At 40.4% G+C, this 14,300-nt stretch overlaps 1 protein-coding gene across 1 annotated transcript; it reads right to left on the reverse strand.

The window, feature by feature from the left end:
* Window positions 1–12,011: 12,011 nt before the first annotated feature.
* Window positions 12,012–14,026, reverse strand: LOC128719257 (juvenile hormone esterase-like). The gene is made up of 4 exons (XM_053812880.1): window positions 13,799–14,026; window positions 13,478–13,735; window positions 12,377–13,413; window positions 12,012–12,312 (listed from the first exon to the last, which is right to left on the reverse strand). The coding sequence occupies exons 1-4, from the start codon at window positions 14,024–14,026 to the stop codon at window positions 12,012–12,014; spliced, it is 1,824 nt and encodes a 607-aa protein (XP_053668855.1).
* Between the last annotated feature and the right edge of the window lie 274 nt (window positions 14,027–14,300).

The following is a 14,300-nucleotide window of genomic DNA, read 5'->3' on the forward strand; positions in this document are numbered from 1 at the left end:
TCACAACAAACCGTGGGCCAAACACTGGGATTCAGAAGCAACATGGAACCAAGAACAAAAAAAATTGTTCGTTTCTGTGAACAAAAATACTATCATAAATTGTCAAATAAAAATAGCCTTCAACAACAATAAAACTCCGGTGCATTTGCATTCCAACACTGCGCGCTGGCAGTAGACGACGCACTTTTCACTGCGCTCGGTGCGTAGCAAATTGAACAACGAAAACAGATATTCAAAAAAGGTCCAACTATTTTTTTTTGTTACTTTCGTGCAATAGATTCTACTGTTTGGGATGTGCTCGTGTGTTATTTATTTATTCATCTTTTTCCAATGTTCTTACCGCTTGGCGTAGTATTCGGTTTGGAGGTGCGAATGCAAAAAAAGAAACTCAAACAAACGAGGGAATACGAGCAGAGCACGGTCCCCAAGCAGCAGGCACATCGGTAACAGGCGAAAACTAACATCACACAAAAATTCACCACGAGTAATCATAAAGCTTGTCGCGAGTTTTTCACCGATTCGATAAAAATAAACAAGCAAAAACCGTCCTTTCAAAAGTGGGACCAACGCGAATGGGGCTGAAAATCTGTCAACGATGATATTACAATGCGGAAGTTTAATACGATTTCTGTGTCATTTTGTCTGATTGTAGTCGTTGATTTCATCGTATTGCCTTGTTGTGTTGTAAAGCACTTAGAACGAATGATTTCGATAAGCTTTAGTTGGGTTTGTTAGATTTCGTAAATAACTGTCTTTATGATATGCTGATGCTGATAAACATACGCATAATAAATGAATTCACAAGTTATTTGACACATATTCATATTCATAATTAGTAAATATTATTGTTTATGTTGATTATTTGCTTTCAAACAGCAGTTTTAAATAAAGCTTCGCCTAACATCCATACAAAATTATTTAAACAAATAATTTCATTACAAAAGCTACCAACCAACGTCCGATGACAAGTATGTAAACCCTAGCATCTCGAAGCTAAGCCTCATTTCCAGTCTATTCCGGCAGCCAATTTATACGCCGGGTGAACGTGATGAACAAGCATATTCGTTCTGGGGTACTGTAGGTGCGCTGTTCGACAAGTAAGGAGTCGGTTTGGTTCGTTAAGGTTACACTTCACAAGCAAAGCGTGTTGGACCCTTTTCTTTTACTCTCTCATGGAAAAAGGACGCAGATATTACGGTGCGATGTGAAACAAAATATCAGCTCAGACTCCGCAAGAGTAACAACATACACACTATCTCGAGTGTGCAAAAAAGGAACATACCGGAGCAAGCTGCACGGGAAGGGCTACGAGTATTAGCATACTTAAAATGAGATAATTAAAAAACTTTTGCATATTAACGCAGACAGAAGCGGCCGAACGTCGTGGAGGCACCCGCGAAAGAGCAAGTTTTTCACGCCTCAGTAATTTCGGCGAAGCACTTGTACTTGCTGTTGTTTTGGGGTGAAAGCAGCATGTATGAAAAAGAATCGGAGCTGAACACAGGAAAAAGAATAACATCCTCATCATCATTTAGTGCAGTACAAACTCTTGGTAGAGAGGTGACACACGTAAGGACGGATCAACGCTGAATGGGGGAGAACGTTTTCTAATGAATACTTCAGTAGCCATGGGTACAGCAGTGATGTTGAGATTATAGAATTGCCACTACTGAATACTTTTCTTCATAGCTGCTGGCTTGAAAGTTGAAACTACTGAGTAAGTTTCTTTATGTGATTAAAAAAATTTTTTTTTTATTTTTATATGACTTTGTTGTTCAATTATCAAAAACTCGCATACAAATTTAATTTATTTATAAGATTGGACAATACATTGACACAATTAATAATATAAATATGTTCAGTTCAATGTCCAACTCTAACTCCAACCATGTCGGAAACATAATATATTGTTTATGCGTATACCGGAAAACAATGAAATGTTTTGCTAAAACGTATATTGCATGAAGCAATTGTACCGCTTCTAATTAACCTTACACTCATTAGCCAGTTTGTATGTCAGGGTATTAAATTTATCGGAGTTTGATTCACCAGTTTCGCGTTTCACGACAAACCAGCAAAGTCTACTAATTTGCTGATGGATACTTTCGGAAAACAGACTCCAGCACCTTATTGTAATGGATAATAGTATCCACGTGCACAATGACAGCTAAGTGTACTTCAAATTTACCATCGAATAGTTTCGCCCGATAAAGGAAGGATGCTATAGTTTTAGGCTGTTTGGTAAATGTTCCTGTTCAGTTCCAGTGCTTGGAGCTGGCAGGGAGCTTCATGTATATACCAGCAATCGTGTAATGTACGATGCTCCAAAAGTAATTCCCCAACATCAGCGAGTGGCAGATAGCGGCCAAAAAAGGCATAAAAGATCAATTTGGCTAAAAGCACCGAAAATAGCATATATACGACCGGCCGTGAGTTGAGACGGCCACGTCGGGATGCAAAGTTTTTCAGCAAACTTTAGTTCACAGCCTGTCGGAAATGCGAAAGCTTCGAAGGCCTGCCTTCCTGCTGTAGTGCTGGTACTAACTGATGGGAAAATTAACATTTCGGCTAATTTAATTACAAACTCAACGTAAGTGAGTGAACTCAAACAGGAGTGTTTTAGGAGCCGTTGGCGAATCGGGCGAGGTGGAAAAAGCTGGCATCCATTATAGCATACAAAGCGGTGCCAGGTGAAAACTTGTTGTCCAGAGGGATCGTTTGGAGGTAGTGTGCTGATACTACTAGCAAACAACAAAGCTCGGTTAGCCTATGCGGGCTCAAAAACTAGCCAAAAATGAGCAAACGAACCATCCGACCACGATGGATTCTGTTCCTGTTCCTGGACTTCCTAAGGTTATGTTTACTGAGTTGCAATAGGCCAAGTTCTACCTCGGGTTGTATACATCGGAGAGATTCCCCAGTGTAATGCAACCCGGTGATGCTGAGGGCAAAGATTTACCCCGTCCTGGTGACACTTTGAGATCGAGGAATGGCGAAAAATGTACTTTTCGCTTATGGGCAGTCATTTCCCCGTGTTCATTCGTTTACATAGTCAGTCGTTCCGTTGCACGCCTAAAGTACACACCTATGTCCAAAAATCTGTAACACAACGTCGACATGCAAAGATCGAAAATTCATTGCTGCAAACGGTTGCAACGGAGCTAGGAAGGAAAGAATTTCCATAAAATCTCAACCAAGCACCGTCAAGTATTTAGGCATGCACGAATACCGCGAGGGCAGAATGCCGAAACTTACCAGTGTGATAATTAATAAATGATTATTCATGGCGTTCTGCCTACTGGTTGCAGGAAAATCCGGAACGACACTAACCGGTGTCAGCTGATGAAAGTTTCTTATATCGTGTGTGATGGTTGATAATTTGTTTAAATAGTTGATGGGAATTCAGTCGGTTAAGTCGTGTGTTGAATGGTTTACAACATAGAATATTCTCATAGTTGAAAATTATTGATTAAATTCTATAATGTCTGCGCACTATTTTCACCGGAGATATTGCAAAATAGTAATAACTTGAAGCGTGTTTTAAAGAGCGTGATAGAATCACTTTAGTACCTCAAATAAAAACATGATGCAGGTTATCCTTCATGTTTTTATATCACTTTCTATAAATAAAAAGTTACATTTATGATAACGTGTACAGATGATGTAAATATCAATGTTAAACATTTATCGTTCCTCGTGATTTTTCGTTAATATTACAATAAAAAAGATATGTTTCCGCATGAGTAACTAATACAATTGAGTAAGCACCAGCAGACATTCTTCCCGAAGCATCAAACATAAACCGATTTTCCACTTCATGTTTCATTCGAATAATAAATTTGTCTGCGTTTTAAAATGTATTCAAATTTATGATCACACAGGAAATTATTATAATTGTAGCGTTGGAAGCGACCTTAACTTCTCCACGACCTAACCAAGCCATTGCAAAGGTGCAGTGAGATGATTGTTAAATTTGCATTTGCTGAACGCATCGTGTCGCAGCTGTGACCATGAAAACCACAGCCCATACATACGGCAGTCGTGAAAACTTCCATAGGTGTGGGAAATGAGACTGCAATGGTTCAGGAATTCGATTCGGTAAACTTCCCTCGTGCGGGCTGATTTGAAACTTCCGTCTATGGAAAAGTGAAACTTTTGCACATCCCACGAGGTTATTCACTTTTAATTTGTTTTATAATAATGCGTACATGAACATACCACCTTCCCTTTAAGTGAGCGTAAAACCGAAATTGTTGTTTCTCGCTTCAGCAGGTATTGTAGAATTCGAAATGGTGAGCTTGTTTTGGTGATTAAAATTGCATGGAGAGATGTTTCTTTATAGTGTGTCCATGAACATTCTACTCTGTCCAGTATTTTGGCAGGAAAATTATGCTCACGCGGTTCTGCATGGCTGTAATCCTCTGGTGCCGTAAATTTGTATGTGAACAAACGCACGGCGTTAAAAGTTTCTTCGTTCACAACTCGGGAAGAATGTTAAGCAGACGTTAGATGGCGCTACATTAACTTTACAGACGTGCGGAAAATGGCATGGAATAAGATTTAAGCTCAGTAAGCACCCGCAAGTGTTGAGGATCCATACGCTACACTACGTTAGTGTATGCAACAATAATCCCTCGGAGTTTATGTTTCACTTTCTTCCATTTGAATATTTTCAGCAACGGAGGTGCTTTGGGTGCGAGCTTGGGTGAATTTCGGTACAGATCTTTAGCCTTCCAGACGTTGAGAGTTGGAATAACTTCTACTTAACCTTTTTTAAAAACACAAGAAGCCCTTACCACTTTTGCCGCGCGTTTTAGCACGACAAATCTTTATTTGTTGTATCCGTTAGTCTGGGGATGCAAGCGGTTAGAACCGAAAGTGAAAGTTTCCGCTAATGCGACGCGTAGTGAACATGGAAAAGAAAAATTACACTGCAGCGAATGTGGCAAACGAAGGTAAGATTGTGCCTTCAAAGGTTTAAAGGGCTACTGATTTAAAGCATGGATGCAGGAACATATCATCATAACGAAAAGATGGACACATAAACAGCTTTGTTTTGATTATATATTTTTTCTTAAACAAACGCACCAAGCGTACAAGCGTGTTTGCAAATATGCGGAATAATTTTATCTAAGATTCTAAGACTCAGAAAAAAAAGCTAGTTTTTAGTAAAACAAGTTAAGTTACGGAAATATCAGGATTTTTTTGCAATTCCTTGGGCATCCAGTAAAACTGCTTAGGAAACTAATAAAAACATGTTAAGTAAGTGGACAATTAAGCATATCCTTACAAACATGATTTGCTCCAGAACTGCACACATTAGTGCAGGACTTTTTCACATGTATTTCGCTTACATCAAAAACTTTATTGATCCGACTCCAATCGAACATACAGGTCAATTAGCAAATGAAGGCAAATCAGCTAGACAGAGCCGGTGCGTACATTGTTCGTGAAAAGTATTAGCAAACTTATCCAATTCCTTGGTTCTTTCTTCGAGACCAACATCCTCACAATCTGGAGACACCATCACTAAATGACCGCAAGTCAATCAGGCCATGGGGTTAATAAAATGAAATTACAACCACAACAGCAAATTACGTACCAGGCGCTTCCAATCCGGGCAAATGAGCAGATTTTGTCAAATATTTACCTTTTCCAACCATCAGGCTTTGCCTCGTACAGAGTGTGATTTTTTCCCTCTTTGCCCTGCTGTACGAACCTGCATGAACCGGGAACCAGTTGTCCTTTTCCGGCGCGCAGGAACGGTACACAGGAATCGTTAAATCGTTTTGGACACCCGGTATCGTCACCAAGGGCACCCTCGATTTAGCACAAGCAACGTTCACGTCAAAGTCAACATCATCATCGTCGTCGACGTCGATGTCCCATCCAGCATAGGCAAACACTCCAAAAGACCATGGTGAGATGGTGTGTATGTGTGTGTGTGTGTTTTTTTTTGTCCCAGTGCTCATCAAAACTCGACTACTCCAAAACCGTCGAAGGTCGGTTCTTGGATGGATAAAAGCCAATGTACTTCCGTTCGAAGGTTGCATATTAAGTGGAGTTACCGTCAGATATAGCCGACAGAAAATAGCACAAAAAAGCATGTACGGGACGAAATATTGAAAGTTTTCCTTTCATTTTCATCGTACAGATTGACGAAGTGTAACCAACAAGCTGGGTTTATCGGAGTGCCTGCCGTGTGCTCTGATGCCAGAGCCTCTGACTTCTGAATCTGGCGCCAAGTGCATGAACGGGTCGAGTCTGTAATAAAATCGGTTGGCAAATATTGAAGGAATCACCGCATCGAAGTATGTACCCCGAACGAGATTTATCAAGATCCATCATGCAGGTTACTTTTGAGAAGAAAAAAATGTTTTAACAAAAATAGTACATAGGGAACTGATATTATTATAATAATTCTTATTCTTTATCGGCACAACAACCTCAAGAGGTCTAGACTTGCCATTACTGACTTGCTGTGACTTTATTTACCCGTAGCTGGAAAGTCAGGCCTGCGTTCGGGGCATTGGTCCGGATGGGATTTTGATCCGGTCCGTTTGTGTGAAGACCGGCGCCGCTACCATCATGCCACCGGGCCGCCAGTATAATAATTATATATTATTATAACACAATAGTTTTTCAAAAGCGTAGCATGTTTTTAAATTTAAATACTATTAGGCTTTAAATACTATTAGGAACTTTTGCAAAGTTGATAGTGAATTACTTAAGGTAAAGTTTCTTAAGCACCTGACAAAACGACAAACGTAAACGTTTTTATTTAATAGTCTTCATTCCACAAAATTCCATACATATTCTCGATCTATTAAAGCATAGAAATCTTAAATCTGCCTCATCTGAAAGAGGCATATTGTTGTTAAGGATCTTCAAAACAGTAGTAATATATTTCACAGAGAAATGTAATTTATGCACCACTTTTCATCGTTCATCGTTACTTTAACGAGCCAATAAGAATCACTATCATTTTCATATATTGTACGGCAGGAGCCTCGATTAATTCTTCAAAACTCATCTAATCCTGTTAACTCGTTCACAAACACAAAATAACGAAGACAGAACTCACTTCGCGATTTGTGAAGGAAATTGAACCCACAACAAAGCACACGTGAACGAATGGCCACTTCGAAAGGTTGCATTCGCTCAGTAAAACTCCATGATAGCCACTCTACAAAACATCATCATTTGTTTCAAGCTCAAGTGGGTTTTCACTGTCGAATGTCGAATACGCGCTGAGTTTCCGCTGTTGCACCGGGTGTATGGATGTGGTTGGTTGGGTGAAAATTTTTAATTAATAAAGCAAGTTTTCCATTGCCACTGTTCCCTTCATCTTTTTCCTCGGGATGCATCCAATATGAATCATCCCAAGCTCACGCTATGCGTTCGTTTGATCGTGCCCTCAACACGATGTGGACCGCGGAAAAGCATCAGTTTCACTCAGCTCGTCCGAAATGGCCCCGACCGGGTTGTGGTTTTACTACGGATTAACGATTCCGCTTTTCACAAATGTTGATGGACGAACCTGCAGCACGGACAATCGGAATTCCATGTGCGCCCCCAAGTACGGCAAGTGGTTGGAAAAGTTTGGGATCGATTCAACCACACAAATGCAGACACACACACACACCCTTTAACATTCTGCAGAGAGGCGCCACAGACTTCCGGTGCCAAAAATGTCGGAGCCTCCGGGATAGCTTTGCATCGGTTTCGGTTCCTTCGACAGCCATGGGATGCAACCGGATGGAAGGATGCCACGCAATGCAACGCTTCACTCGGCGCAAACGGCGTAAATCTCTCGATGCGAGAATCAACCTCGCGGTGAAGCGGCAGAAGGGGACTTTGTTTGGCTTATAGCTTCAGCTGTTTTTCAAGAAGAATAGTGTGACTGGGTAGGCGAGTTGGTAGGTAGTATGCATGTAGAAGTATGTACCTGGAGCTGCAGACACATGAACGCCCAGCATCGCATGGTTCAATGATTTTAAATAGGGAATGATGCGAAAATATTGTGCTGTGTATGCATAAAGCTAAAGTTATGCAGGAAGTAGTGTAAATTTTTGTTGTAAGTGAATGTTGTAGCTCGTATCACTCGTATCCTTGTTTAAACTCTCGTCTCTTTAAAAGTTCTAGTTGTTTTTCATCGTTTGTTATTGTTATATTGTGTAGCGCTTGGTGGTTAGAAATTTATACCAAAATGTTGAGAGTTAACAAACCCGAATAAACTTTTAATTACTTTTTACTTGAAACTCAAAAGTCGACAAACAATACTAAAAGTCAGTAAATTAGACATCATAGAAGATTATTTGCTTTCGAGAAATGATAGATCACCACGTACTTCCCTTAAAATGTTTTAATTCGGAATACTTAAAAATAAATAAGCAATAGCAAGTATATTTGTCATGAACATATTGTCATATTGAAATTCCGTATTATTACAATTTTATTTTATTAAAATATATTGCAATTAATTGAAACTTGCCAATTCAGTTATGAACATAATTATTGAAAGAAATAATTTCAAATGCCGCAAAAACCACCTATCTGTAATAACTTTAAACTGCAATTTTAGCTCCAATAAATTCCAGTGCTCATAAATGGATGAAACGGTAACCCATGCGCGAAAGCCAGTATTCACTTTTTGACAATTTCAATCGCCAAACTTCGTCCAGCGAACCGAAAAAACGCATTCCGCCGTTCCTGTCGCTTAGCTCCAAGCGGAAGACAGCTTCACAGCTCGTTTGGCAAGCGTGCAGTAGCGTTTCTTTTACTTTATTTAGATTTCTTGCCGGCGTGCGAGCCACACTCACTCACTGCTCATCCGGAGTTTAGCTGTTTTTTGTCTGTTTATGTTCTGATAGTGTTCTCAGTGCATTTTTTTTACAACCATTTTAGAACGAACTGCCAAGCGAAAGGGTAGGGATGATCTATAAAAAATACATCTATTCAAAAAGCCGAATGCAATTGGAGCGTAAGCAGAAGTTGGTGTGTGTTACGAGAGTGTTCAGAATAGAACAGAAAAATAAAAACGTAGCAGGAAAAGGGCCAACTGCTCGCCCGATTGTGCATCCGATGAAAAGCGTAAAAAATATACGGTTTCCTATCATAACAGGGTGAAATATGGCGAATATTTCTGTTACACTATTTCTTTGCTTGCCCCCGTTTTTGTGGTTGAATAAATTGGTCGAATTTCGAAAAGTCCTACCGCAGGTCGTTCTCGGACGGTGAATCGTCTGTCCTTTCACTCGTTTGTTGATTGAAAAGTGGGTGGTCCGGAAATGGAATCGAAGTGTGGCTACAGATGTGCACAGAGAGCATTCGTCTGTGGTTTACCGGTTTTGTACGAGCTGGACACGGGCACAAGCTTTACAAGTTAAAAAGTGTTTGGTTTGTCAGATAAGATTAATGAAAACCAGTATATTTGATAAAAAAAACTATAGACCGAATGAATGACGTGGCCTTTCACATTTAAAATAATTATTGTCAGACATAATAATTTGTAAGTAATTAATATTATCATAATTTAAATGTGATTCTTCCGTTAAATACAGACTGTCCTTAATAAAGGGTAACAATTAGTTTTTTTAACCTAGAAACTTAATGTTGTAAACAGCTCAACATATAAATATATAACCAAATCCCAACCAGATAACAATGATCATATTGTTCCCGTAATGATAATTTGTGTTCCTTATGATGCGAAATACAGTCAAAGCAAGAACACAACGAGTTTGATAGTAATCTTTTTGCTCCAAATGGCATTCATCTTGTTAGTAGACCTTCGCCATTTGCTACTTAACCAGTTCTTCCGAAAAACAGATTGTTCTTAGTTTCGCACATACTGTCTTCCATTTTCCTATCCAAAACGTGGAAAAATAGAAAAAAACCGATACTTAATGCCAACTATCTGGGGCACGTATATTTTTCTTCCACTAATCTAACGAACGCAATTTGGGCACACGCTACAAAGATAATCTGTGGGTAATTTTTTTGTCTTTGTACCAGCGGCGAAGGATATACGGAAATGGATCAAGCCTACGCGGGATTTTCTCTCCGTTTGCCGTACTTTTTGTACCACGATAAAAATGATAATGATACCGGAATAACGGCGAAACGATAATTAATGAGCCGGGAAGGATAAACAGCTCCGGACACATGGACAGTCAGATTTGTAGTCGAGCTCAACCAGTTGGGCAAAAACCGAGGTCGGGGCCAGAAAACGGTGTTTGGAAAAAAAGAATGCGATCAATGTTTGGTACTATTGTGGCATTGGTTTTAATTCGTTTAAAGTAAGGAGTTTAATTATTTTTTTTACTGATGTTCTTGTTTTTATTTATGTTATTATAAGTATGTCATGCTAAGCACGATGGAATATTTAGAGAAAATGAAAATTATATAAAAATATTGTTGAATACAAAATCTTCTTCAACCAACTCATAAATTTCCTTTATGAGCAAATGGGAATACTCCATGGTAGATATTACCGGAAATCAATGAATATTTAAATCCATTTAAAGTTTTATTCAGAACACACCGGAATAATTATTGCACAACGTTGGTAGAATTCAGACAGTGAAGACAGTGAAGACAGCAGTGAGTACACAGTGAAGATACGTCATGGAAGATACACAGGACGCACATTCTCTTGCCGGCATGTACGATCCCTTGCAACATGATGTTGAAAATAGAAGTACAATCCACTCCATTTGCGTACTTCAACAGTACCGACCTGTGTACCACATCCGATAAGAATGAAGAGCATTCATATTTTATCGATGCCTTCCGAATGATCTCAAGTGCGAGGAAGAAACGGAATCACGACTGGAGGGTGCTACGAATCATGAAATTGTCTTCATCCAAATGCAGTAGCCAAAACCTTCCTGAGAGATTGAAAATTTTAAACCAGGCACCAAAATACCGTTTGAAAAACGGTACGCATTGCTACAGAAAATAAACTCAAGAGTCCTTTCCGGTTTTGGTTTACGGTATTGCATCTGGGAAGGAAAAAAAGCATTTCCCGAATTAGTGTTTGAATAAGGTAACGGGCTTTGTTAAGATCGGAGAAGGATTTCTTTCGTTTCAAGCAGAATTATTTTCATGCGGCACTTTTTACCCTACGGTAGAAGGGGCAGATAAGGAAAAGAATTCCAACAAAAATCGGTGTTGAGCATGAGGCTGTGAAGCAGGAGCAGATAAGAATGGAAAACATTGTGACCCGAAGGGAGATCGAACGGGCATGGGAGAAAGCAATGGTTGAGCAATGCGACTAAGTGTAGCGGTTTGGTGGGAAAGGTAAGTTTGTAGTTACTGATTTCATTCCCCAGACAAGTAGCTAACGTTTCCCCAGGAGGAATTTCAAGATTATGTCAAATCTGCAAATGGCCAGGGCAGCAAAAATGTCCATCCGAATGATTGTAAAGGTTGGAATTAAAGAACCGAATCCAAAAGCGGACGCATTCCGGTGCGTTAAGGAACCTTGAGTATGCATGCTTCTTTTGGACGTTTTTCTTTCTTACAATAGCAGAAAACGAGAAAGAATATTTACTTCAACAAAAAAAAAACAGGAAATGTAAAATCCAGCTTCCTCCAGGAGAACATCCCTCGAGGGGTTCGAACATTACTTGCAGTGCGATTCCTTCGGGATGGAATTCTGCCATTATGCATTCGCGTCTATCAAAAAAGACAAAGTTTCGGGTGTAGTCTATAGAAAATAATGGAGAAATGTATTTCGAACGATAGGGCTGATAATGGAAAGGGAAGACAGTCTTATTACTGGTCCCTTGAGAACAAAACGAGTTAAAGATCCGTGCAAGTATACCACAAGAGCCACAGTTTTCTAAAGTCATAAATAGATAATGTTTATCAGAGCAGGTATTTCAGCCTTAAAAATATCAGCTTTAACGTGTTGCTCGCTTTTAGATGACTTCAACATGACACAAGTGCGCGATATTGATATTTATCTCGAACGTCACGGAAACTGAAACGCTTCCTCTTTGAACCTAAGTTACATTATTTTTCATGTCTTCATCCAGCAGTTCGAAGTACTCATCATTAGTTTGCGTGACTATCATCCCACCGTACTGCTCCGCCAGCAGTTCCAGCCTCGTGATGATCTCACATTGTGAGTGGTACAAACATTCGTACACAATTTTCCAAATCATGGAGTAAATATTGCGCCTGTCATCGGCTTGACGCAGCGTAAACTCTTTGTCTATGTTTAGGTATTCGGTGCGGTTGCTCGCTTCCCTGTACGATGGCCACACAATATCCGAAAGTTTGCTCCGTTTTGGAGTTGGATTGCTGGAAAAGTAAATAAGTAGTCAACGCACAGTTTCGGATTTGATATAAGCACTATTTTACATACCCATATTTCACAAAGTTTGCAATCAATTCAACGGACTTGATGTGTACTGATAACTCGTGACGGTACTCTGCTCGATTTGCCAGTGCTTCCCGCAGATTATATGGGTTGAAGATGTATCCCAACTCATCACCATGTAGAGCACCGTACCTATCCGTCTCCAGCAGGGATGCGTATATCTTTTTCTTATACTCACCGAACTTTCCATCAAACTCAAAACGCAGATAGTACAACTGATTGCTGTCCAAGTGTTTCTCAAGCTCGTGCAGTAATCGTCTAATTGGATAGAAAATGTTAGCCATATTTGCCATCTTCTGATAGAACTGTTGCTTCGTCGGCTCAAGCCCTTGGGCCACTACCCATTTGCCAACATTATCCAGAATGTCACCGACCTGCCGCCGTATCGTTACATGACGCTGGTTCAGATAGTTAGTACTCATCCAAAAGTCAAATACATGTGGTAGTAGCAACTCAAACTCGGTAGCAGTTTCGCTAATAAGTATCGGCATTTGAGGTGGTGTTTGTTCACGTACCATCTCGTGCGGGGCCCGGGAAAAGTAGGCACCATCACCTTCGGTACGATTGTCAAATGTGGGAATAAAACAACCGTAGAACATGCTGGAGAATGCAAAGGTGTAACGTAGCTTGCGATCCGGAATGAAGAACTTCTGGAAGTCTAATGAACGAAATTCGGCCAGTGTAGTCGCATCAACGTCGTGCACAAAATTATCCAGACAGCGAGAGTAGTCGTAGAGAATGGCCCACGGTGCAAGCATTGATCCGCTCAGTACGATCAGGTTGTGGAAAAGGCCACGGGCCTGCTCATGGTACAGATGATGGGTTACCGAGGCACCACCGGCACTGTGCCCCATAAGAGTAATACGCTGAGGATCACCACCGAAATGATGCACATTGCGTTGTATCCACTGCAGAGCGGCAAGCTGATCGTTCAACCCATAGTTACCAGATATGTTTTGGCGTTCGTATTTTAAGAATCCAAAAACTCCTAAGCGATAATTAAGTGTGACCACGATCAGCTCCTGAATGGAAAAATACCTATAGTGGTTATGTATTCATCACTAGTAACAGGCAGAATTTACACACATTTTCCATAAGTAAGTCCACGCCATGAACATCTCCTGATCCGGCTACAAAGCTTCCGCCATGTATGAAAACCAAAACTGGATACTTAATGGGATCTTCATTAGTTCTCGTCTCTCTTTGCGGCACAAAAACGTTCAAGTAAAGACAATCTTCACTTCCCACTATTTCATCTTGCCGGTTGATGTTTTTAAACTGCGGACAAACACTTCCGTACGACGTGTAGTTTCCATGCCCTTCGGGATCTGATTGCACTGGGTTCTAGTTATCAAAATAAGTTCTTGTTAGTGGTACGACATCGGGTCAAACTGACAGTGAACTCACGGCAAATCGTAACTCTCCAACGGGAGGCTTGGCGTAGCGTATTCCAAGGAAGGCACAGTACGACACATCATTGAATGTTTTATTGTGGACACCTTCCGCAGTAACCTGTTCACTAAACTGAATCGAACATGGCACGTTGTGCTGCTCGGTAACTTCCGTCGGAACAGCCACAGCTATATGAAACGTCCAGGTAGCAATTAAGAGCAGTATTCGCAACAGGGAGTTCATCACTTCCGTTTGATTTGCGTGTCTTTCAGATCAACCTCCGTAAAGTCCAACCACGCTAGGCGGACGTTCTTTCGTAACTGTTGATAAACAGCATCGTCATGGTTTATATGCGCATAATCTTAAGGCTGGTGATCGCAATGCTTAGAGTAGACAGCGCAAAGGGTAAGGCAATGTAGGGGGACAAGGCGGGTAAGGCGAGTAGTGAGCAATGTCTACCGCGAGCAAGTTGCTCGAGCAGTCTCATTGCTATTGATAAGACATCAATGCTACTATT

Source organism: Anopheles marshallii, chromosome 2 (genome assembly GCF_943734725.1).
Source record: "Anopheles marshallii chromosome 2, idAnoMarsDA_429_01, whole genome shotgun sequence".
Taxonomy (NCBI): Eukaryota; Metazoa; Arthropoda; class Insecta; order Diptera; family Culicidae; genus Anopheles; species Anopheles marshallii.